General features: G+C 42.8%; 1 protein-coding gene across 7 annotated transcripts in view; it reads left to right on the plus strand.

Moving 5' to 3' along the window:
• Window positions 1-24081, plus strand: part of SPIRE1 (spire type actin nucleation factor 1) — a 180569-nt gene extending 156488 nt beyond the window's left edge. For 3 of the 7 annotated variants that reach the window (XM_021096025.1, XM_021096026.1, XM_021096029.1), the window contains 8 exons: window positions 4594-4684; window positions 11207-11349; window positions 13883-14056; window positions 17607-17744; window positions 18335-18405; window positions 18904-18931; window positions 19027-19163; window positions 20970-24081. In XM_021096025.1, the coding sequence (XP_020951684.1) occupies window positions 4594-4684; window positions 11207-11349; window positions 13883-14056; window positions 17607-17744; window positions 18335-18405; window positions 18904-18931; window positions 19027-19163; window positions 20970-21228 (1041 nt within the window). In that variant the 3' untranslated portion in view covers window positions 21229-24081. Of the gene's footprint in view, window positions 1-4593; window positions 4685-11206; window positions 11350-13882; window positions 14057-17606; window positions 17745-18334; window positions 18406-18903; window positions 18932-19008; window positions 19164-20969 lie in introns of those variants that run through there. The other 4 variants (XM_021096027.1, XM_021096028.1, XR_002344986.1 and 1 more) reach the window with 3 other exon arrangements.

Genomic DNA, 26034 nt, shown 5'->3' on the forward strand with positions numbered 1-26034 from the left:
TTGATTCATCAGGGAAATACATTTTCTTTCTTTCTGTCAAATAAGAACTCCAATCACAAAACCAGTGAAGTGATTGATTTTTTTTCCTCTTAGACTTACCCAGCAGTGCTGCACATTTATATAGTAATAATAGTTCCATAATAAGTAGTAACTACAAGCTTGAATTGATGTCTTAAAAGTTTCTAGTTGTGAAGCTGAGCTACACCTTACACCTGCTCTAGGCCTTAGGAATAGGTTACCTCATCTGCTGTTTTGCCAGAACTGGAAGTAACCCATGTTTTTACTTAACAAAATATCATGAGCATTTCCCTATCTGATTAATCCTTTTCCAGCATGATGCCTAATATCTGTGCTGTATTCCAGCATCATAATAATTGACCATATTTCATTTAACCTGTCTTCTGTTTTTAAACATTTAGGCTATTTCCAGTTTTCTGTTGTTACAAATAAGACTATTATTGTGAACATCCTTATAGTATATTTTTTGCTTTGAATTATTTTTACCAATATTTCTAGAAGAATGTTTGCCAGGTGAAAGAATGTGCATTTTTATAGCTTTTGATACATATTGCCAGATTTCTTAAAGAAAGCTCTAATATGTACTTTTTATTGAATTAATGCTAACTATACTTTAGGTATTATGAATTCATCTTTGCAAAAACCCTAGAAGTAGCTAAGATGTTTCTATAAAGGGTAAAGAAACAGGCACACGGAAAGGTTTTGTCTCTGAACTTAGAGTGTTAAAGAGTCAATAAATTACAGAGTAGGATTTGAAACCCAAGTCTAACTCCAAAGTCTGCGTATGGCATAAACATTCTAATATTCCAACTGGCAGCATGTGGGAATGCCTGAATTTAAATAATTTACTCTAGAAGGGGCCTTAGAAATTTTGTGCGATATCATTACTTTTCACTGAGAAAACAGAGCCCCTAGAGAGACCAAGTTTAAAAGGTCATACAACTTTTCAGTAGCAGAACCCTGCTGCACTAGACCTCCCAACATCACCATCACTCTTCTTATTTTTTCTCTTCCTAAAACTTCTTTTTTTTTTTTTTGTTTTTTTAAGGGCCACACCCTCAGCATATGGAAGTTCTCAGGCTAGGGGTGGAATTGGAGCTGCAGCTGCTGGCTTACGCCACAACCATAGCCACACCAGATTCTTAACACACTGAGTGAGGTCAGGGATCAAACCCATGTCCTCATGGCTATCAGTTGGATTCAACCCGCTGAGTCACAGCGGGAACTCCCTTAAAACTCAACTTCAGTTTTTTTGCTTATCTTTAATAATCTCTGCTAGTCTATCCCAGGTAACATTTTAAAAATCAAGATAAGCTTTCACTGGAGTCATATCAAAGCTTTCAGTTGGAAAGCTAAGCAAAGGAGCAGTATCTGAGCCTTCGCTGGGCTTCTTTTCAGGAGCAGGGAGGTTTTCCTTCCTTTGCCCAGGCTGGTCTCTGAGACGATTCTGGCAGCTTTCAGTGACAGTGCTACCCTAGAAGCAAAGCTGTAGGACCTCTACAGTGACCTCGAGTCACTTGTCGGACGTAGAACTAGAAAGGCCTAACTTAGTGTCAGAGAGGAGTGACTGGGATCAGACAACACAAACAAGCAAATTTCAGAAGCCAGACCATAGGAAAGACTTATGTACGAACATTTGTTATTTGTATTCTTTGATGATGGCCATTCTGACAGGTGTGAGGTGATAACTCATTGTGGTTTTGATTTGCATTTCCCTCATGATTAGCAGTGTTGAGCACATTTTCATGTGCCTGTTGGCCATCTGCATTTCCTGTTTGAAAAAATGTCTGTTCAGTTCTTTTGCCCATTTTTTAATCAGGTTGTTTGTGTTTTTGATGTTGAGTTGTATGAGCTGTGTATAAATGTTGGGTCTTAACCCCTTATCAGTCAGGTCATTTGCAAGTATCTTCTCCCATTCAGTAGGTTGTCTTTTCGTTTTGTCATTGGTTTCCTTTGCTGTGCAAAAGAATGTTTAAGTTTAATTAGGTCCCATTTGTTTATTTTTGCTTTTGTTTACTTTGAGGATGTGGATCCAAAAAAATATTGCCACAGTTGGAGTTCCTGCCGTGGCACAGTGGAAACGTATCCAACTGGGAACTATGAGGTTGTGGGTTCGATCCCTGGCCTCATCCAGTGGGGTTAAGGATCCGTCATTGATGTGAGCTATGGTGTGGGTCATAAATGTGGCTTGGATCTGGCATTGCTGTGGTGTAGGCCGGCAGCTATAGCTCCAGTTAGACCCCTAGCCTGGGAACCTCCATATGCCGTAGTATGGCCCTAAAAAGCAAAAAAAAAAATACACACACACACACGTATGTACATATACATGTATGTATATATGTGTGTATATATACACACACACACATATAATATATATAGTCACAGTTTATGTCAAAGAATATTCTGCTTATATTTTCCTCTGGAGGTTTGTGGTGTCCAGTCTTACATTTAGGTCTTTAATCCATTTTGAGTTTGTTGTTTTATGGTAGGATTAGTTTTCTTTTTTTTATTTCTTTTTTTTTAACTTTTTATATAATGATTTTTATTTTTTTCATTATAGCTAGTTTACAGTGTTCTGTCAATTTTCTACTGTACAGCATGTTGACCCAGTTACACATACAAATATACATTCTTTTTTCTCACATTATTTTCCATCATAAGTGACTAGACATAGTTTCCAGTGCTACACAGCAGGATCTCACTGCTTATCCATTCCAAAGGCAATAGTCTGCATCTTTTAATCTAATATACAGTGCAAAATGAACCTTTCCACAGAAAGGAAAGTCATGGACTTGGAAGATTAGTTTTCAAATAGTTTGAAAGTGGGTGCAGCTGCCTGAGGTGGGCACACAGGGACAGAGGACCATCCACAGCTTCTGGTAGCAAATTCCGAGAGGCCTGGAGCCATGCACCTGTCCCCACAATGATCTGTCTCCACACTGACCTGCATCTTCCCTGCCCAGCCGGGACGGACTCTTGGCTGTCCTCAGTGGGAGCATTTCTGACCAGGAAGGATGAGTCCAGTGGAAGCATGGATGTCTCAGACTTGTGTAAAATTAGGCTGTGGAAATGAGTCTAGGGAAGGTGGGCTGAAATACACGAGCTTGGGGGTGGCTTCTGCTGTTTGAATCAGGGTAGGCCCGCCTCGTAATTAATGGGAAGTCCTGTGTGTGACTCCTTTTCTGCTTTCCTCTGAGATTTATCTTGGCTTGATGTCCTTTTGATCTTCCTAAGCAGAAGGAGGTCATGCTAGTTTCTACAAGCTTTTCTGGAGACTTGTGTTGTCTACGGTGTGTCTGTTTGAGGCTTGGCTTTTGGTGCTTGGTTTGTTCATGGTGAGCCCAAGAGCTCGGAGCTCGCTGTCCAGACCTTCCGTGTTTGAACTGTACGGTGGACATGGCCTTTCTTTGCCTCCCTTTCCTTGACCAGATCCTTTGTAGTGCAGCTTATTTGAAACTCATGCTTTCAGCAGTGGGTTTGAGGTGAAGCCAATTTTGATGAATGGCTAATTCCTAAAGTCACTTTGTAAGTAGGTCAGAGAATTTTCACTATTTGTCTCACATAGTCATAATTTAATATAGTAACCTAATTTTCTTCTGTATTTAAAAATATTTAGCAGTTTTCTATACATATTATGGAAGTAAGTTGTCTTCTAGTTAATGTATATCCCCTGTCACATAATAAATAATAAATTTTTTATGAGTAAATATTGTACCTCATTTTGGTAGAGTCTAAAACAAATTAAGAAGGTCTCTTCTCGCCTGATGGGAGGGGGAGGGAGTGGGAGGGATCGGGAGCTTGGGCTTATCAGGCACAACTTAGAATAGATTTACAAGGAGATCCTGCTGAATAGCATTGAGAACTATGTCTAGATACTCATGTTGCAACAGAAGAAAGGGTGGGGGAAAAAATGTAATTGTAATGTATACATGTAAGGATAACCTGACCCCCTTGCTGTACAGTGGGAAAATAAAAAAAATTATTAAAAAAAAAAAGAAGGTCTCTTCTCACTGGTAATAGGAATTTAAACTTGATTTGGTGCAATGCATACATTTTTCTAGATTCATTTGACATTTCATTAAGTGTTTATTTTCCTTCATTCAGCAAATATTTATTAATTAATAAATATATATAAAATACTAAGTGATGGGTTTGGTACTAGGTAACAAGACACACCACATCTACCCTTGTGGAGTTCCAAGTCTGTTACTTTTATAAATATGTTAAATGCCCCACTAATGATAATATTAAATCACCATTTATTGTGTACCAGGGAATGTGTTAAGCATTTTAAATGTGTTATCAGATTTGTCCTTACAATAACCCTATAAAAATTATGAAACTAAGGTAAGAAACTTGCTCAATGTCACATCACTCTAATAAGGGACAAAGCCAGGGCGCAAACACAGATATACCTAATTTTAGATCTCTTCTAGTGTGTCTTCAACTTGCCCTGACCATTAACATTAAAATTCAATGCCTTGTGTTAAAATGAATGCTTACTAGTGAGTATCGTTACTGAGTTCAAGAGCACTCGTGTCTGAGGATCCTTTCCCTCTTCTCTTCCTCTCTCAGGAAGACACTCTGCCCAGGTCAGCCAGCAGCAGCAGTGCATCTCCCTCATTCCTTGAAGATCCTGTTCTGGAGGCTGTGTCCACGAGGAAGGGTGAGTATTGGTGGTGCAAAGTACTAGTGTCAGATACCTTACAAAGCAGACTTGGCCTAAAAAAGGGAATCCCCAAGTGCCTTGTGATCATTTGGGGTAACTAGTCTAACCCTGAATTTCACTAGTCAGGAGAAGAAATATTCACTTGTTTTCCTAGAATGACATTGTAAGGTAGGGCTAAACTGGTAACTGGGTCTCAGGTTTTCAGTGTATAATAAACCAGTCACTTTTGGGCTCACAGGTAATAGTTGTAGGGAATATGTCAACTGTCTGTGTGTACTTTTTAGATTACTTACCTGTTATCTAAATTTAAGCCAGCAGTCCTAAGTAATCACACTTATCTTCCCCACCCTACACATGTATACATATACAAATCCTTACCGACATGCACACATAGACATTCCCCCCACACACACACACGCACACATAGACATATTCCCCACCCCACACATGCACACAGACATATGCCCCCACCCTACACATGCCCACATAGACATATTCGCCACACACACATGCACACATAGATATATGCCCCCCGCACACATGCACACATAGACATATTCCCCACACACCACGTGCAAACGTAGACATATTCCCCACATACACATTCACAGACATATTCCCCCCACACACATGCATACAGACATATTCCCCAACCCACACATGCACACATAGACATATGCCCCCACCCTACACATGCACACATAGACATATGCCCCCCACACATGCACACATAGACATATCCTTACCACATGCACGTGTATATAGAAAAACACCTTCATAACTCTGCAGGCAATATGTCCTAACATAGAGTCTAAAGTTAAGTTATTTTTGAAAATACTATTGGTAATCTTTTCATTAAAGTTATATATTATGGGGATTCTGGGAAGATGGCAGAATAGGAGGCACCAGGATTTCATCTTCCCATATAGACACTTACAGCGGCAGAATCTGTCTGATGTAATGATTTTGGAACTCTGGAGTCTGTTGATGCTTATAATTTCCAGAAGAAGACTTGGATGGTAAATTGCAGTTAATTTTAGTATAGTTCTGCTCTTAGCACAGTAGCAGCTACTCATTCCTGGATGCTAGCACTCTATGCTGTTCCTGGAGCAGCTACACACAGCTGGAAGGATCTGATCCCAGGCCCCTGGCCCCCAGAACTCCATATGCCAGGGGCTGGGGTGGCCAAAAGTGGGGGGAAAAAAAAAAACCACCACCAACAAGAAAGATGTCAAGTCAGCAACCTGCTGACTTGAAGGAAGGAAATCATTTAGTGCAAAGAAAGAGAATAGAGAAATAATGGAGAAAATCAGTAAAACCAAAAGTTTTTTCTTCAAAAAGATCCACATAATTGACAAACCTTCGGTAGGTGGACTAAGAAAGAGAGAAGACTCACATTACTAAAATCATCAATGAAAGAGATGGCATTACTTCTCTTGCTATAGAAATAAAAATAATTATAAAGAGTACTTTGAATAGTTGTACAGCATCAGATTGGATAAACTAAATGAAGTGAACAAATTCCTAGAAATGAGAAACCAAGCAATACTACATCAGAAGGAAATAGAAAATCTGAATAGACCTATAACTTAAAAGTTACTGATTCTATAATCATAAAAATTTCCCAATAAATAAAAATCCCTGGATAGACCAGCAGCTGTAGCTCCAATTCTACCCCTAGCCTGGGAACTTCCATATGCTGTGGGTGCGTCCCTAAAAAAAAGACCAGAAGAAAAAGAAAAAAACAACTAATACCAGTTCTTCTTAAACATTTCTAAAACATTTCCAATAAATGGTCCTGGGAAAACTGGATAGCTACATGCAAAAGAATGAAATTGAACCACTTTCCCACACTATATCTGAAAATAAAATCAAAATGGATCAAAGGCTTAAATGTAAGAAATGAAACCATAAAGCTCCTATAGGAAAACATAGGCAGTATGTTCTTTGACATCAGTCCTGGCAATATTTTTTTTTGGATATGTCTCCTCAGGCAAGAGAAACAAAAGCAAAAATAAACAAATGGAACTACATAAACTAAAAAAGTTTTGCACAGCAAAGGAAACCAACAAAGCATAAAGGCAGCTTACTGAATGGGAGACAGTATTGCAAACAGTTTATCTGGTAATGGGTAAATATTCAAAATATACAAAGTACTTATACAACTAAAATGTCAAAAAAAACCATACCCAACTTGATTAGAAAATGGGCAGAAGGGACTTCCTGCTGTGGTGCAATGAGTTAAGAATCTGACTGCAGCAGCTTGGGTTGCTGCAGAGGTGCAGGCTCGATCCCTGGCCTGGTGCAGTGGGTTAAAGGATCTGGCATTGCCACAGCTGCAGCATAGGTCACAGCTGTGGCTCAGATCTGATCCCTGATCCAGGAACTTCTGTATGCTGTTAGGCAACCAGAAAAAAAAAATGGGCAGAGAACCTCAATAGACATTTTTTTCCAAAGACGTACAGATGGCCAGCAGACAATGAGAAGATGCCCAACATCACTAATCACTAGGGAAATGCAAAGCAAAACCACAGTGAGATAGCACTTCATACCTGTCAGAATGGCTGTCATCAAGAAGACAACAACTGGTGTGGGCAAGAATGTGGAGAAAAGGGGGGCCCTTCACGCACCAGTCGTGGCGCAGCGACTATGGAAAACAGTATAGATGTTCCTTAAAATATTAAAATTAGAACTTCCGTGTGATCCAGCAACTTTATTTCCCAGGTATTACCTGAAGAAAACAACACTTGTGAAAAGATGTATTCCTGTGGTCATTGAAACATTATTTGTAGCCAAGATGTGGAAGCAATCTAAGTGTCCATAGATAAATGGATAAAGAAGATGTGGGGTGTGCGTATATAAATGGTATATATACACCGATATATATATATTATAAATATATACAATGGAATGGAATATTACCTAGCCATAAAAAAATCCTGTCATTTACAACAGCATACAAAGTCAACCTGATTCAAAAATGGACATTTCTCCAAAGAAGATATAAAGATGCCAAGAAGCACATGAAAGATTCTCAATCATTAGGGAAAAGCAAATCAAAACTCAAGATAACACCTCATACCCACTAGAATGGCTACTACCAAAAAAATGGCAGAACACAAGTGTTGGCAAGAATGAGGAGAAATTGCCTTTGTGCACTGTCGATGGGAATGCAAAATGGTGCAGGTGCTGTGGAAAACGGTATATTGATTATTTAAAATTTTAAGAATAGAATTAGATATGATCTAGCAATTCCACTTCTAGGTATATAACCAAAAGAATTGAAAGTAGAGGCTTGAAGAGATATTTGTACACTCAGTTTATAACATTATTCACAAAAGCTAAAACCCAAGTGTTCATAATGGATGAATGGATAAGCAAGATGTGATATATCCATACAGCGTTTAAACACAGGGAAATTCTGTAATAGGCTGCAACACAGATGAACTTGAGGTTATTATGCTAAATGAAATAAGGCGTCACGAAAAGGCAAATACTGTATGATTCTGCTTATATGAGGTACTTAGAGTAGTCAGGTTCACAGAGACAGAACATGGAACAATGGTTGCCAGGGGTTGTGGAGAGGGGAGAATGGAGGTTAGTGTTTAATGGATACAGTTTCAGTTTTACAAAATGAAAAGTGTATGGGGATGAATGGTGGTAATGGTTGCACAACAATGTAAATGAACTGTACTTTAAAAGTGGTTAAGATTGTAAATATTTTTATGTGTATTTTAACTGCAGTTATTTAAAAACTTAACAAAAAACATGTATCACAATATTCTTAGCACATTGACTTCATTTTCTATATACATGGAGGTTTCAGTGGTTAAAATTCTTTAAATAATTGGGAGTTCCCTGGTGGATCAGTGGGTTAAGGATCTGGTGTTGTCACTGCTGTGGGGTGAGCTCAATCCCTGGCCCAGGAACTTTTGTATACCATGGGCGCAGCCAAAAAAAAAAAAAAAAAAATTCTTTAAATGGTATTTTGATTTACTTCAACAGATTATATCAAAAGTAATAGGAGCTGACCTTAGTTATTATCTGTAATTGGTATTTGCCCAGGTCCATTAAATATTATGGAGATTCAATTAAATCACATGATGGATTTCTTTTTTTAAAATTTTTTAAGTGGGAGTTCCCATCGTGGCACAGCAGAAACAAATCCAACTAGGAACCATGAGGTTGCGGGTTTGATCCCTGGCCTTGCTCAGTAGGTTAAGCATCCAGCACTGCCGTAAGCTGTGGTGTAGGTCACAGATGCAGCTTGGATCTGGTGTGGCTGTGGCTGTGGCATAGGCCAGCAGCTGTAGCTCTGGTAAGACCCTAGCCTGGGAATCTCCATATGCCGCGGGTATGGCCCTAAAAAGATAAAAAAAAAAAGACAAAAAGTAAAAAAATTTTTTTAAATAAATTTTTAAATTATTTTTATTTGTTCCATCATAGCTAGTTTACCGTGTTCTGTCAATTTTCTACTATATAGCAGTGCGACCCAGTCACACATACATATATACATTCTTTTTCTCACATTATCATGCTCCATCAAAAGTGACTAGCACAGTTCCCAATGTTATACAGCAGGATCTCATTGCTCCAAAGGCAGTAGTCTGCATCTATTAACCCCAAATTCCCAGTCCATCCCACTCCATTCCCCTCCCCCTTGGCAGCCACAAGTCTGTTCTCCAAGTCCATGATTTTCTTTCCTGTGGAAAGGTTCATTTGTGCCTTATATTAGAGTCCAGATATAAGTGATATCATGTGGTATTTGTCTTTCTCTTTCTGACTTACTTCACTTAGTATGTGAGTCTCTAGTTCCATCCATGTTGCTGCAAATGGCATGCTTTTGTTCTTTTTTATGGCTGAGTAGTATTCCATTGTGTATATATGTACCACATCTTTTTGAGCCACTCCTCTGTCGATGGACATTTAGGTTGCTTCCATGTCTTGGCTATTGTGAATAGTGCTGCAATGAACATACAGGTGCCATGTATCTTTTTCAAGGAAAGTTTTGTCTGGATATATGCCCAAGAGTGGGATTGCTGGGTCATATGGTAGTTCCTATATTTAGTTTTCTGAGGTACTTTCATACTGTTTTCCATAGTGGTTGTACATGATGGATTTCTATATCTTTTCTTGACTGAGGAAATTATGTTCTTTGTTTCCCTTTAGTGATTTCTTGCTGGGACGATCCAATTAGTTTATAATCTGTTCACTTTGTACTGACTGTCACTTTCTCCACCCACTTTCCATGCAGACAGGAGAAGGAGTGAGACAGAGTAGAACTCTGGCAGCAGAATTGATTTCTCGAATACTGTAAACCAACTACAATGGAAAAAATAAAAATCATTAAAAAAATTTTTTTTAAAAAGAATTGATTTCTCATGTCCTCCTTATGTTTTCAAAATATGAATCAGACCAGAAACACTCTCCTTTCAAACCCTGTCCCAAAATATTACTAGGCAGAGGAGCAGTGGTATATAAAGTATTAACATTGAAGCCGGAATTTATTTTTTGAAAGTTAAATACAGTTTGATTTAAACCTAAGGATAAGGAATTCCCGTTGTGGCTCAGCGGTTAGTGAACCCAGCTAGCATCCATGGGGACATGGGTTCGATCCCTGGCCTTGCTTATTGGGTTGAGGACCTGGCATTGCCATGAGCTGCGGTGTAGGTCACAGACAAGGCTTGGATCCGCATTTCTGTGACTGTGGCGTAGGCCAGTAGCTGCAGCTCTCATTGGACCTCTAGCCTGTGAACCTCCATATACTGTGGGTGCAGCCCTAAAAAGACAGAAAGACCGAAAAAGTAAAAATTAAAAAATAAACCTTAGGATAAAAAGTCTTGATACACATCAAGAAAGAAGAGTTTTCATATTTTATCTTTAAGATAGGTACATTTTGAGAATTTTGAATGATTTGACACACAGAATACATAATTTTTACATTTTTTAAAAATAAAGCTCAAGTTCTATTTCTCGAGCTTTTTGTCTTTGAAATTGGTTATTGAATACAAGTTTTTTTTGTCCAATTAAATGTTTTAATAAAGCCCGAGATTCTCATTGCAAAATTCTATGGAAAATAACATGATAGCATTTATATATACAAATCTGATGCTATATTTATATTCTGTTTTGGTTTTTTTCACTGCTCCCACAGTATATGGAAGTTCCTGGGCCAGGGATGGAACCTGTGCCACAGCAGTGACCTGAACTGCTGCAGTGACAGTGCCAGATCCTTAGCCCACTGTACCACAAGGAAACTCTTATGTTGTGTGCTTACGTATGAATTTAAATGAATATTAAAAACATTTTCTTCTTTTTCCTTGCTATTTCTGTAGCAAGTTTATCTTGCAAAGATTCTTCTGTAATAATCCTAATGATCTTAATATACTTCTCGACCCAAAGAAACATTTCATCTTTCAGTGCAGTATTTGTCACAAATGACAGTTTTCTGTTAGAAATTGGAAACTTGAGATTGTTTGGGTAAGAGTAGATTCAGTTTGGTCCATTCCCTTTTCTTAGACCCTCCGAAGTTCCTGCCCATATCCTCCACACCCCAGCCAGAGAGGCGGCAGCCACCACAGAGACGGCACTCCATTGAAAAGGAGACGCCCACCAACGTGAGGCAGTTCCTGCCCCCATCCAGGCAGAGCTCCCGGTCACTCGTAAGTAACCCACAGACTCTGCACAGGGTCTCGAGCCATCAGCTTTCTTGAGACGCTTCCAAAGGCTAGAATGAACTTGAAGTAACCTTTTCTGTTTTTACTAGCTAAAGAAACAACCTTAGCAGTAATCCAATGGAATCTGATCATTCTTTGTTCATTTAAAGTACTTCTTTTTCAGAAGACTTATTAATAAGGGTATGGTTGAAAGTATGATTTTTTTTTTTTTTTTTGGCCCTGCCTGAGCCATGTGGAAGTTCCCGAGCCCACACCACAGCAGTGACTTGAGCTGTTTCTGTGACTTGAGCTGCTGCAGTGACAATGCCAGATCCTTAACCTTGTGGAACTCCGAAAGTGTGGATATTTATTAAAGAAATACTTTCTTCCATTTAGAGGGTACTAATCCATTTAAAAATTGCAAAAACTAAACAAAAAAGTTTGCACCGCTTGACTACTGTACTCTTTTATTGATGCAGAAGTACAGGGGAGAATTTTGATCCATGAAGTACCATTGTTCATTGTTTTCAAGTATGTTTCGTGATATTGGGGCCAAAGCTGCCATTTGGACGGGTTGACGGTTTTTGCTGTTTTCCAGAGACTTCGGGTTCATGTAATGGCTCTTCATTTCTCAGTCAGGGAGATGCAGCCCCCAGGGCTCTTCCAGGAAGAGCTAACAGGCTTCCAGCCAGAGGAAGTCAGCAGTTTCTTTTTGTCCCAGTTGACTTCATAAATACTTGCAGATTAGATGCAAGGCTTCGGTCAGTAATTCTACTGGCAACCAACCTACCAGCTAATGTTTCTTTAGATGCTTATGAATAAAGCACTGGCCTATGCTTAGTCCAAATTCTTAGGTCACGATGAATCATCAGTGTTCAAAGGAAGCAGTAACAGGGTCCTTCCCTCCAGGTAAAGGGAGATGGTGTGGTTATTGTGAAGAGAGCAAGTTTGAACCGAGTTTAGAGTGTTGAAGTTGTATCAGTCATCTCTGTTCCCAAATAGTGCAAGTCAAGACCCAGTGATTTTGTGGCAATTCCTATTAGGATTCTTCTAACTCCTAAGTAGTCACCAAACCCTTATATATGGTGAAATATAGCTTCATCAGTGGTTTAACAACAGGAAAACAACTCTAGCCAGATAGGTTCAAACTTTAACATCCAAAAGGCTTTTGTTCATGTAAAGTTATTTAGCAAAATACTCAAGTTATTGTCACAATTGAGAAATATTGTAAGAAGGAGCTCCTGTGTGATTTTTTTCCCCACAAATAATTAGGAGATTCTTTTCTTTTTTGGCCACCTCATGGCATACGGAGTTCCCAGGCCAGGGATCAGATCCAAGCCACAGTTTCCACCTAAGCCGCAGCTGCAGCAATGCCAGATTCGTAACCCACTCTGCCAGGCTTAGGATCAAACCTGCGTCCCAGCGCTCCCAAGATGTTGCTGATCCTGTTGTGCCACAGAGGGAGCGCCAGGAGATCCTTTTCCTCACAGAGCTTTTCCTAGAAGTCATTCATCTATGTGCCTGGCCTTGTGATCACATGGCATCACTGTTGAGTTTAGACTTAGATTTAAAATATTTCAGTGTAAAGAAACTGTCTTAGCAACTACAAGGAGTTTTTGGCTGGTAATAGAAGGTATACCAAGAAGGACTGTCAACCCAGGAGGTGTGTTTCCTGGCAAAGGGGAAGGGGAACTGTGAGTGTGCTGCGTCAGGCAGAGTTGTTCTTTGTGGAGAAGGAGAGCCATCAAAACCAGTGTGCATCATGGAGAAGGGGCTTGGCGAGCAGGCGGGGGTGGATGGGGCGCGTGGTCAGTGCTGGATGGTGTTCAGGGTCCACACAGAACTACGCCCTGAGGTGCCTCTGGGCACCAGCTGAGATGAAAGAACCCCACCCAGGTTGAAAGTCCTGACTTTTCTTGCAACTTATCTTGAGAAATCCATAAGATCACACTTCTTTTGTGGTAGAATCATTAGCTCAGTAAGTATGATGATTTAAAATTTTGAATATATTTTAGAAAATATGGAATCCTTTTTATATTTAAAATTGCAGAAATGTCTTTGTTGTTGTTCTTCATTTGTATTGTATCTCCCTACCTTTCCTTGGGATGTTGAAAGTGTAATTTTTTATATTTGGTCACACAATTGAGGGTGGTCCCCCATGTACGTGAAGGCAACGTGTCTTTAAGCGCCTCCCCGGGAGTGTTCCCACGCTTCCCGCTCTTGCCTCTGCGCTGCAGCCCTCGCCGCATTTAGGAGCCTCAGTGTTCACAGGACGACCAGTGTCGGAAATCCTCAGTCTTCGCTGTATGAACTCTGAGCCTCTATAGACGTGGCTTCACAGTGTGGTTCCCGAGGGACACATGTGGACGCAGACGATGGCGTGGACACGCGTATGGAACCCGCCGCCACTGCCCTCTGTGGTGTTCTTGTTTTGTTTTTCTTTTGTGCTCTATGATGGCTGTTCGTAGGTCACTCACGTTCAGCATTGTTTTCTCCTTTTCTTTCCCCTGCCATTTCCTTTGCCCTCGTGATGGCTCAGGTTCCTAGGATAAGCAGAGTGTGGCCCAGGACGTCTTTCCGACCACTTTTCTCTACCATACAAACAGCTTCTCTGCTCAGCTCTCACCCTGTGGAGGCAGCCATGCTGGGGGTAGCAGGGGCTATGTACTGTCTGTGTCAGAGAGCTTTTACCAGCAGGTGGAAATCCGCAAAGGTTGGCCTCTTCCTGCCAGTTCCGGGAGTTTTCCTCTCTGTCTTTGAGTGACACCTCAACTACTGCACTCTGAAATTAACAGCTTAGATGGACACTTTGCTTCTGACTGTTGATTCCATCTTTGGTAGGATGCACAGGTAGCACCACGATCTCGCTGACAGGGTGTAACGGGAAGGACAACAAACCAGAATGCAGCAGCAGGCTAGTGGCTAGCGGCCACCCCAGTCAGGTCAGGGTCTCTCAGGAGAGCAATGGCCACACACACGGCTGCCCGCCGGGACCCTCTCTTCTCCAGCGCCTTTAAAGCTGGGTTGTGATGGTCAGGGTTTCTGTGCTGTTTATGAAAAGCCCACTCTGCTTCTCTGTAGAGAGAAATAGGGAGTTTTCTTTTTATCGATGGGGTTATTTAGAATATTTAAACTTCTCATTTTGTATTGTTTTTGAGGGTTTTTTTAAAGCATAGTAATTTCCAGACCACAGTGGGGTCCCCTGCCCCAATGTCACCCATGTGCTGACCAGTGTCAGCAGTGGCCCTGCCCTGCCTCCCTGTCCCCTCTCCTCGTCTTTGACAAGTGATCCAGCAGCTAGATTCTTTGTTATTCTTTATGCCCCTTCTTGGTTTAGCAAAGAAACTGAATGTATTGGGGGTATAGCAGGTTCCTTGCTGCTCACTCGTCAAGATACAGGACTCACCTGTCCTTGAGCTCATGTGGGATCTGCCTGTGAGTCCACGGTCCACTGCAGGGACAGCCATTTCAATCCTGTCACTCCCACTGCTGTTTCTGAAGACCTGCCCACACTTTATTTTTATTCTCCATCTCCCCAAGCAGTCTGTGTGCTAAGTCTGCATGCGACTGTGAACAAAGAATCCACTTTGAATTCTGGAAAAAAGAGACAAGTGATTAAACCTAACATTTGCCATTTTATTTACATCTGCCTTTCTCTGGTTTATGAAAAACCAAAAAACTGGTTATTTTGGACAATTTTCACGTATCTGCTACTTAAGAAATTTTTACTAACCGAGAACACTGTATAAAATAAGACTGTTTCCATTTCTCTGGCCCAGTTTCCAGATTATACACTGTGGTCTCTAATTTCTGTGTTGCCTAACTCTGACCCTTTTTAAATGGTTAATAAAACCAGAATATTTAAGAAAAATTCATGACATACATGATAGTAAGTTCTCCAGGCATGCCTGCTCCTGGCTGTTGTAATCCTTACTGAGCATGTAAGGGGTGGTTTCCCTCTCCCAGCTCTGGGGTCCACGACAGGCGACCCAGGGAGCCGAGAGGCCACCGTGCTGTGTCCCAAGCGGAGCTGTGGGTGACCCCTCAGGGCAGCCATGGGGAGGGGGCTCCCACTCACATTTGGAGCACTGGCCTCTCAGCAAGATCTGCTAAGGTTTAATTTGGCGTCAGGAATGTTGAATTCATATTTGTCCGTTGAAAAAATGATGAAAACTAGTAACTATTTATTATTTTCTTTCATGTTGCATTAAAGTTTTGTTGTCCTTGGGAAAGCACCAGAATTAAAACATTAGCATTTGACCTGATGGAAAGTACTTTACTAAAGGATAATCTGCTTGAAATTTTAAAAGAGAACAAGAACGCAAACCAAAAACCCCACAATTTTTTATATCCAATGACGCGCTGGATTTGTATATGGCTCCAAGCAGGTCGCTGAAAGTGAGTTTTAGCTGAGCCTGTCTGTGACTTAAGACTGAGGAGAGGGACGTGCAGGGCTCGGTTGTCACACGCCAGCGAAGCCCCGCAAAGGACAGGCTTCCATTGCCGGAAGCGGCTCCTGGCCCGAGTCACACTTGTGAGGTGGACCCCATTTGCCATCCTCTTGCATATGCGGCGGCAGCGAGCCTCAGTCCTGTTCTTCCGGTTATTTGCTAGATTCATGTATCATTTTGTCCCAACTGAGCAATTTTGTCACATAGTTAGCTGTCCGAAGTGTACCATGTCCACTGATGTATACCAGTGACCATAGGCACACTTCTTATGAACTATGTTAGAAGCTGAGGAGAGTCGTTATTGAGACATGTGCAGCTGACACTCCTGTCTGTGCAGTTTTGATGTCCAGTCACAGGCGAGCCTGGTCCACGCCACACCCTTCTCATGGGCGAGCAAAGCTCAGTAAATGTTGGATATGCCAACTCATCCTGTTATCCTTGGAAGCTCTTCTCACTGAAAGAGAAAATATTTATCAGTGGCCTTTTGAAAGTATTTTGGACATCCTTGGGCACATGATGTAATCTTTCTGAACAAACTATTCTCCTGCCCTCCAAATACTAAGCTCTCCATCTTAAAAATTTAGTTGGAGTATTCCTGCCAAAACATTTTCAGCAAGTTTAGTCTTCCCTAGTCAGCTTGAACAGAGATGATTTTGTATTGACGATTTTACGAAGCAATAGTGCTGCAACCTACTTTTTAAAGTAAATGCTAATGTTTGTCAAGTTTGCAATCCCGATTTTTTTTTTGTTTTTCTCTGATCGAAAGACAGAACTGGTTGTTAAAAACTCCATAAATGGACTGCTTTCATGGTCCCAAGCTTTCTTATTTGGCTTGTTTGACTCCAGGATGCTACGCTGTTGTGTGTGGGCGTGAGTGACAGTGTGTGTGCCCAGAGAACACTGGGCTTGTGTCCCTGCCCCACAGTGGCCCCTGTGAGGCCTGGTGGGGTGCAGGCGGGAGACCGTTCTGTCTTTCTCTTGGGCCCACCAATCAAGCGCAGGGCCAGATGGGGAGCATCTGGTGCAAGGCTCTTTATGCCATGGGGCCGGTTACATCAACACCTTCCTCAGCTGTTGTTGGGGAAACCATCAGCATCAGATATGAGCCTGACTATTATCTCAGAGTCCTCCGGGCGCCCCCACGTCACTCCAGCGCTGACTATGCTTCTGCAATTGTTTGGAAGTGAGGACAGACCTGGGGTGCACGGGGCGCCTGTGGAGAGAGCCGCCTGGCTGTGAACTGTGCCAGTCTTCCGAGTCCCTGGCCCACTCGAGGTGCTGATGTAACTCACCCCCAAATAATGCAGCTCAGTATCAATTACTAACCACCTTCTTTTGGCTATTCTGGGTACCACAAATCAGTTCTTTTTAATAGTAGTATCAGTGTTGTAGATTTGCTATTTATCTATTAGCAAATAGTATATTACACAAAACTAAATAATGTTTTTGTGTAATCATAGGCGAAAAGTGACAAATTTGGTGTAGAACAATAAAAATTTTTCCCAAGATTGCATTCTTAGATGCATAGCTACACTTACTGGAAGAAAGATCCCTGAGGCACAGATGTGAGCAGCTTTCACTTGTTGGAAATGACAGGGGCTGCTGTGTGGCACATTGCCCCTAAGTTTGCTGCTGTCTGCTGCCTCAGTGTCATTGGAAGTCATGTGGTCCCCAGAGGGAGCCAGTTCTGCTGCAGCGTTTGCTGGGAACCCTCCTTCTTCTCTGAAGCTACTAACCAAGTGACTGATCTGAAGGGAAATCTGGCCAAAAGTGGGTGGGAGCTTCTGACTGATGTGGAATTTTGAATTTTAGGAGGAGTTCTGCTACCCAGTGGAGTGCCTGGCGCTGACTGTGGAGGAGGTGATGCATATCCGTCAGGTCCTGGTGAAGGCAGAGCTGGAAAAATACCAGCAGTATAAAGATGTCTACACCGCTTTGAAGAAAGGAAAGGTAGAACTGTTGATGGTTGACGGACCTGCAGGGTTAGAAGAATGGCGGGTCACAGGGCGTCCCTGCAGGCACTGTCTTCTGACCAGGTGGTACAGGCCTTGGGGGGTTCTGGGAGGCAAGAGACTTACTCTCTGGCAGCCAGCCCCAGTTCTGCCTGTTCACAAAAGCGAGTATTTTTATTTCTCCCTTAGAAATGGGACACTGGAAGGTTTTAAGGCACCATACTAAATAGTGGTATGCCCTCATAAAGCCATGTTAGCACTTAGTTGTTACACTTCTAAGTGTAAGTGGTTGTAAGGAAAATAGATCTGAGGAACAAGAGACTTTTCCAGAGCCTCTTCAGATTGCTTCCATGATGGTGAGACCCTTGAAAGCTGTAGCCTTTTATTGCCTCTTAAAAGTAGAATTATAATCAAACAAAGCCAGGTTGTAATTCTCACAGAGCCAAACTCAAGAAAGGGCCTCTAAAGCCTCTCGTCACTTTGTCTACTAAACTTTCCCACATATAAGTGTAAGTGTGTTCAAACATGAAAATTAGGACATTAACTATTGGCATTGCTTTTTTCTCCTTTTAAATTTGTATTTTTTAGCTCTGCTTTTGTTGCCGAACCAGGAGATTTTCCTTCTTCACCTGGTCTTATACCTGTCAGTTCTGTAAGAGGTAAGGCTTTTTGTAATTGACGACAGTAGTCAAGGAAACACCAGTTACCATCAATGTTTCATCATTTTCCTCACAGGAACAATATTAGAAGTGACCCAGTCTGTGCTTGTGAGTTAGTAACACTGATTGCTTCAAGAGTGGAACGAACAAGTGCTTTGGTATTAAGCCTGGAAAATGTTTCTCTGCATGTACCTCTTTTACATATCCAAGATAGTTCTAAGGATATGTCACATTTGAACAGAAAAAAATAGATGTGACTGTCATGTGATCCAGGATAGACAAGTAAGGAAATTCCAAACTGATGTAAGCTGATCCTCTCATAGGACACAGTGTGAGTGGAGTTTTGCAGATTGACTGTCTTCCTTGGCAATCCACAGTTGTATCGGTTTGTTACATTCTGATGGGAGAACCAGAGAGTTTGGGGGCTTATTGTAGGATTCACAGCCACGCAGGCATCCATGGTATCATGCTAAGTAACACTTCTGATTTTGTGTACAGGCCGGTGTGCTCACAGTGTTGCAAGAAGGTAAGCTAAGCCTCGTGAAATTACACTTGTGCTGATTGTAATGACTCTGCCTCTCTAACAGTGCTGCTCATTCTCAGTTTTATTTGGGATAATAGATGCGGCTGCCTTCCAAGCCATACTCCACCCTTCCTATCTTTTCATTGGGACCTTCTGCCTTGCAGAGAGGGGAAAGTTGTCTGAGGCCAGAAAAGCCCTCCACTGGCCACCATCGACCACTTCGGAGCATTGCCAGGTGAGCAGGGGCCTGAGTCTCCAGAGCATCCTCTGCAGACTGTGGTGATGTGCTGGGGTTTGGGCCTGAGGGAGAGTGGGCAGTGAGTGGGTTTTAATGGAGTTTCGACTCAGACATACATTACCAAGACTTGCCAAAGGTAGCTCCTGGGAAGATACTTAGTCTCATAGTTTAGTTTTTTACTACTTTGGAGATAATTTGTGTGGCCTTTAAAAGTCATCTTTAAAACTGACCTTGTGGCGTTCCCGTTGTGGCTCAGTGGTTAACGAATCCGACTAGGAATCATGAGGTTGTGGGTTCGATCCCTGCTCTTGCTCAGTGGGTTAAGGATCCGGCGTTGCCTCGAGCTGTGGTGTAGGTTGCAGATGCATTTCGGATCCTGCGTTGCTGTGGCTCTGGCGTAGGCCGGCGGCTACAGCTCCAATTCAACCCCTAGCCTGGGAACCTCCATATGCCGTGGGAGCAGCCCATGAAATGGCAAAAAGACAAAAAAAAAAAAAAAAAAAAAAAAAAACCCACAAAACTGACCTTGTTTTCAATGGCATTGAACACCTGCACCTAACAGTCTAATCTTTCCTTCTTTCTTTAGTTTTGAAAGAAAATCTGTCAATCCTGTGTTTACAGTAGTCTGCAGTAACTTTGGCTCACTTTCCTATTGTAAAAGCAGAAAGAAAGCTTTAGGCCGAGAGCTGGCAATTTAAAAGAAAAGAGGTGCCTGAATACCAACCCCATTGCATTTAATGCAGAGTAAGGTTGGTGCTGGTCCTAAGAGAGACACAAGGAAGAGACCAGCTCGGGTCACACCCCGGCAGGGCCAAGGGGGTTGGGGTGTTATGCACCAGCTGTCCCCCTTTTGGGAGGAACCCTGAAATTGGTGTCAAATGCTAGACCGTGGCCACTTCCGCCTGTCAAGGTCTGTGGACAGTGAGGCAGGGAAGCTGTGAGCCCAGAAAGTAACCCGTGCCCAAGGTCCCTGCCCCGGTGCCAGGCTTTGCTGAGGTGCGGGTGCTCCTTCATGGCCTGACTGTGCACTGCCCCACAGGCTCGGGGCCATGGGACCACAAGTCTGTGTTCCTTCCTTTCCTGACTCCAACCTGTGCTCTTGTTCGGTTTAATCGAAACAGTAAATGAGTACATGATTCCTCGTTATTTCCAAAACTTACCCAGAACATTTGGTCGGATGTTGGTCTAGTTGATTCCTGTTCTCTGGAATCCTGTTTGGATTCAATTACTCAGTTACAGAGAACTGTTGTGGAGGGTGAGGTATATTTGATCATAACAAAAATGATAAGACAGCTGGTCCAAAGATCATTGTTCAGGATATGTCATAGGATTAAGATAAATGTACTTGAGTTCCTCTTGTCTGACCTACTGTCCAGAGTTAACTGAGGTTCATTAACCATGACACTGGTCACTGGAGAAAGAGCTTGAAGTTCTCTGAGTCATCAAATAGGACGTTAGCAACACATGCTTTATGTCGTTTTTGTTGTTAAAGTTCACGATCTATATGTGTACAGTAATCCAGTGAGTACTCTGAGTAATCTTCCAAAAATCCTAGAAGGGGTACTAAGAGTTTTTAGTATTATTATTTCTTAAGAAAACATGTTTCCTGGTTTCTTTTTTTTTTTTTTTTTAATATTTCGAACTCTGTCACCAGTCATAACTTCTTCGGATGAACATGACATGACTCACCTATTCTGTAATGTTTGGCAGCAAATTTACTTTTTCTGCACATATGTTCTTAGTATTGTGGTAGAACTATAAGTAACAATCCCGTATGCTTTAAATGTTTTTGTTTTTTCCCAGATTGTCTTCAAAATCCAAGTCTGTGGACAAATCAGATGAAGACCTACAGTTTCCCAAAGAGCTGATGGAGGACTGGAGTGCCATGGAGGTGTGTGTAGACTGCAAAAAGTTCATTTCAGAGATCATCAGTTCAAGCCGGCATAGCCTCGTGTTGGCCAACAAGAGAGCCCGATTGAAAAGGAAAACCCAGTCTTTCTCCATGGCTTCTGCAGGCCCCTCGGAGTACTGGCCCTCGGAGAGGACCATCAGCGAGGTCTGAGCCCTGCCCTGTGCCCGGCGGCCTCGGTGGAGGGCACTAGCTGGCCCGGCTCAGCCTCGGGCTAGAGGTTGCATCAGGGCAGGTTTCTGCTGCATCACCTTATTCCACAGACTGAGTACTGTGTTCACCTCGATGACACATGACAGGTCAGCCAGTGGCTTGTCCACTCTGAGAGAGGACAGCGGTTTGAAACTTGCTTTTGTGTGTGTGTGTGTGTGTGGATGTGGAGGCAGAACCTTTTTCCTTAGTTCAGTTCTTTACTGCTCCTCACATAGTTGTCTGACTAAGGCAGAAAGCGTCTCAGCACGAACTGGGTCTAAGACGGCGTGGACTTCGGCGCTGCCCGCACGCGCTAAGTCACAATGGCATCTCCAGGACATGGTCCTCGCCGATGTGCGCAGCGCTGCCTGTCCCAGCACAGAACCCGCAGGGTTTGCTCTGACTCTCTGGCTGACTGTGTGGGACTGTTCTCTGGGGTGAGGGCCACGCCCGTGCAGGACGTCGATGCCGCTCTGCTCCAGGTGGGTGGCCGTGTCCTCCACGCTGCTGGCTCTGCCCCGAGTGGGGGAGCATCTTCGGAGCAGTGACAGCTCCTCTGCTCTTGTCTTGAATGTATTATGGTTACCAGTCCTTTCATAACGGGGATCTCAGAAGTAAAGTTTTGTGGTATTTTGGGTCAAAGAAAGGTTAGAAGTTTGTCCAGGGGTTGAGCGTTTTGGCCAGCTGTGACAAGACTGTGACCGTGAAGGATGCCCTTGTGGGCCGCACTGCAGGGAGTGAGCTGGAACCCCACATTCCCAACCACAGTGTCATAACTTTATAGTCTCGCCATCACGCCTAAATTCAGCCACAATTTGGTACCTAAGGTCTCAAACTGAAATTTATTTATTTTTATAAGTGAATTTTAAATGGAAAAAAAAAAACCATTGTCTAGTTCTTTTAAAATTACAAGAAAATTAACCTGCTGATAGGCTTTTTGGATGCTTTTTGCACACGTTTTCCCTGTGAGCGGCTTGAGTGAGCAGGGTGGGGGTTTGGTGAGGTAGGTTGGAGGGTAGCATTGTACACCAGTAATCTCTCGGCTTATTTGGCCCATTCCCTGGGCCGTCCCTTGTTATTTTGGATGCTTAGCAATGTCCCCAGCAATGACCCCAGTCAAGGTGCCAGTCTCTGCGGTTCCCTGAAGCTTCTCCGTAGTCAGCGCTGCGACAGCACCACTTAACCCAAGGCATGGCGGTCACACTTCATGCCATGTCCAGATAGGGTAACATTTCTGTAGTACATTAACAGTGATACCTCAGAACTGCGCTGCGAATTTTTAATGACTGAAATTTATAAATTAGTAAATGGCTTAAAATTGCTTATACTTATAAAATAAACTTTACCAATTGACTGAAGTAATGCATGTGAACAGTTTGTCTGTATTTGCAGGTAAAAGTGGGCCACCAGCAACTCTTAGTGACTTTGAAAATGTTTAAATGGTTGTAAAGACTCTTACTTAAGAGCTGTAAACATTGTTTTGAGTGAACTTCACTTGTAAAATTTTCCAAGGTCAGTTTGGACTCTAGAGCCTGGGTTGTTTGGTGGAGCCTCTGACCACCCCTGGGACAGGGATGCTAGGTGGCAGGCGGGGCTTGTCCCCATGCGCAGTCCCGGCTAGCAGAGTGCGCTTCGAGACATGGTGACCGGTTTACAGGTGTCTTGAAGCAGTAGCCCCAGATGAGAGCTGCGCCTGCATTCACACAGCAGATGAAACCAGCACATGAAACCAGTCTTGGCCGCAGCTGCCCCGAGTTTGATCCTGTGAGGCCGCTGGGGCACAGGCCTCTCGGCAGAGCGGTAACAGTGCAGTTGGGGTCCGCCACGTGGACTGGGAGCTCAGGCGGGAGGGTCTCCCGGGACAGTCTGCAGGAAGCAGAGGAAGAAGGCACGTGGCCAGCTCAGACGGTGGGTACCCCATGTGCAGGGACACGTTCTCGTGCTGAGCCCTCCCTTATTTATGGATGCCCCACCTCCTCGGCCTCATGGTCACTTCCAGAGGGCCTCTTGCTAAGAGCGTGTGGTGATTACAGCCCTCAGCCTCGTCCCCTCAGTTCCTTACTCCCGATTCGCTGCTCCTCCTTGTCCTGTCTCGGCACTTTCTGCGGGTCCCCTGCCTCACCCCCAGCATCACCCTGTCCCCCCAGATCCTCCTTTTCACCCCATGAACCCACCCTGCAGGGAGACCTTTGTTTCCCTTCTCACAGCTTAACTTGCTGCCAGTGTTGCAATAGCTAAGAATGCTTGTAAATACTGTAATATAGTGATTAATATTCGAAAGGCATTCATTCCAGTGGACAGTGAGAATTAACTCTCCCAAGGCGAGTAAATGTTAAACCAAGTAATTGATTTGTACATCGATTTAGCAGTCTTACTAGATTTTAAGTCTTAAGCCTTTCAGATTAAACTAGAAGGTTGTTATGGAGTTTTTAATGATCTTACATTTGATGAGATCCCATGAACTCATATGCTCACCCCATGTAATTAGCACCATGAACTCATAATGGGAATTTTTCAAGGCTTTTATTTTTTTAACTGTATTAATAAACTAAGTCTGGATTTTAGGTGTCACACAGGACACATGAAAATTTCAAACCACGTTGCTATTTGCAAAAGCAAAATAGCAGGCAGTTTTGTACATGCAAACTGTTGAAGGGCCATGAAGAAATGTGTACACTGCGACCTGGCTTCCTGTGTGTATAAAAGTCGAGGTATTGCTGGCATTCAGCGTGACATGACGGTACTAAACATTTTCCATTAAAGTCTTTTATTTTGAAATTTATCTGGGGGAAAAATAAATGACTTTCCATCATGCCTTCTGTGTGGAGTTCCTGTTGTAAAATGGCAATTTCTTTTGGTAACTAGTTGTTAGAAACCACCTAGGGTGGGAAGTTAGTATCAGGGGTTTATGATCAGTTTGAGAAATACAGTCTACAAGGAAATCACTGAAAATGAGCCACCACTGTAACTGCTTTGTCACCAAGCAGCCTGCCTCCTTTTTCACCTCAGTGGGGTAGGAAACTAAAATCCATAACTAGTATATAACAATTTATTATAAAAGAAGTCACATCTGTGGGACAAATTATATAGAGAAAGATAGAGCTTTTGTTTTTTTTCTTCTAAATAGAATTCCTCAAGGGTATGTTCTTTTTTTTTTTTTTTTTTTTTTTTTTTTTTTTTTTTTTTTTTTTTTTTTTTTTTTTTTTTTTTTTTTCCTCAAGGGGTATGTTCTTCAAATGTCCCATCAAAGAAAATTTCTTGTAGTTCTGAAAGGCATAAGAGGGAGTTCTCTTTTGTCACAGCAGGTTAAGGATCTGGCATTGCCTCTGCTGTGGCACAGGTCACTGCTCTGGCATGGGTTCCATCCCTGGCCCAGGAACTTCCACATGCCACAAGCATGGCCGGGGAGGGGGTGGGGAGGAAAGGCTTAAGAAAAAATTAGGGGGAGTTCCCGTCGTGGCGCAGTGGTTAACGAATCCGACTAGGAACCATGAGGTTGCGGGTTCAGTCCCTGCCCTTGCTCAGTGGGTTAACGATCCGGCGTTGCCGTGAGCTGTGGTGTAGGCTGCAGATGCGTTTCGGATCTTGCATTGCTGTGGCTCTGGCATAGGCCGGCGGCTACAGCTCCGATTGGACCCCTAGCCTGGGAACCTCCATATGTCGTGGGAGCGGCCCAAGAAATAGCAAAAAAAAAAAATTAGGAAGCTTAAACCCACAATGAATTCAGGAAAATTCTCAATGTTTTTATGTTACCTAACTAGAGCACATCATTGGCCCTTTATGTATCTTAATTATGTGATATTCAGTTTGATATTCATTCCTTTACACAAGCTGTTCCCTTATTGGCCAGATGTATTTTAGGATCTTCTTCCACTAAAGTTTCTCTGTGAGATGTGTAGAAAGACAGATGTCTACTGACTTTCTGAGTCCAGATCAGAGCACTCTCTTGTGCCTCCTGGATTCCAGAGACACGGAGACGTCGGATACCAGGAGGGGACCATGGGGTCTAAAACCATGTCCTCTTCCTTCTGGCTCCTGTGGAGAGGGTGTGTGGTTGCAAATCATCAGCGTCTGGTTTCATAGGGAGAACTTTTGTAGGAAAGGACTCGGTTGCATGCATGTGTTTTAGGATTCAGTTCTGCTCTCTGCCACATGTATGCACACAGATACAGATTCATCAGAACCCCTTCTTCCCCCCCGCCAGCCTAGAAACCTCTCCCTTTGCCCATCCAAAAAACTTAAGCACTAAGAACCTACTTAATATAAAACGCTGCCTGCAGACTGAAGTCTCAATGCTATTCAACTTGTTCCATTGAAATGTACATAATGTAAATACTCATGTACTTAGATTTTACTGTGCAGAACTTTGTGCAGCTGTTTCTGCTGTTGGATTTTGATGGTGGTGGCAAAATCTGAGCTGTTGCCATGGTATTGAAGGAATGGAAGTAGAAGGATCTCAGAACTGACAGGACATGGTTCTTAGAAAGTAGGCTCTTGAAAATGGGGACATCGGCAATTCACTTACATCCCTGGGAAGTTACTCAGCCGAGGGATCACCGGATGCTCCACAGTGGGGGGCCAGATGCTGCCCCTGCACTAGGGTGTCTTCCCAGCAGCTCTGGCAAGTCTAAGTTGAAGGGACACAAGGGGGGCAACCCTGAGGAAGCTGGACACCGGACTGCCCTAGGTGCTCTCCTCTGCCTTGGTGACCCTGTGCCTGCCGGGCTCATCTGTGCCCCCTGCCCTGTCTACCACCCCACCACCACC

The sequence above is a fragment of the Sus scrofa genome, chromosome 6 (genome assembly GCF_000003025.6).
Source record: "Sus scrofa isolate TJ Tabasco breed Duroc chromosome 6, Sscrofa11.1, whole genome shotgun sequence".
Classification (NCBI taxonomy): domain Eukaryota; kingdom Metazoa; phylum Chordata; class Mammalia; order Artiodactyla; family Suidae; genus Sus; species Sus scrofa.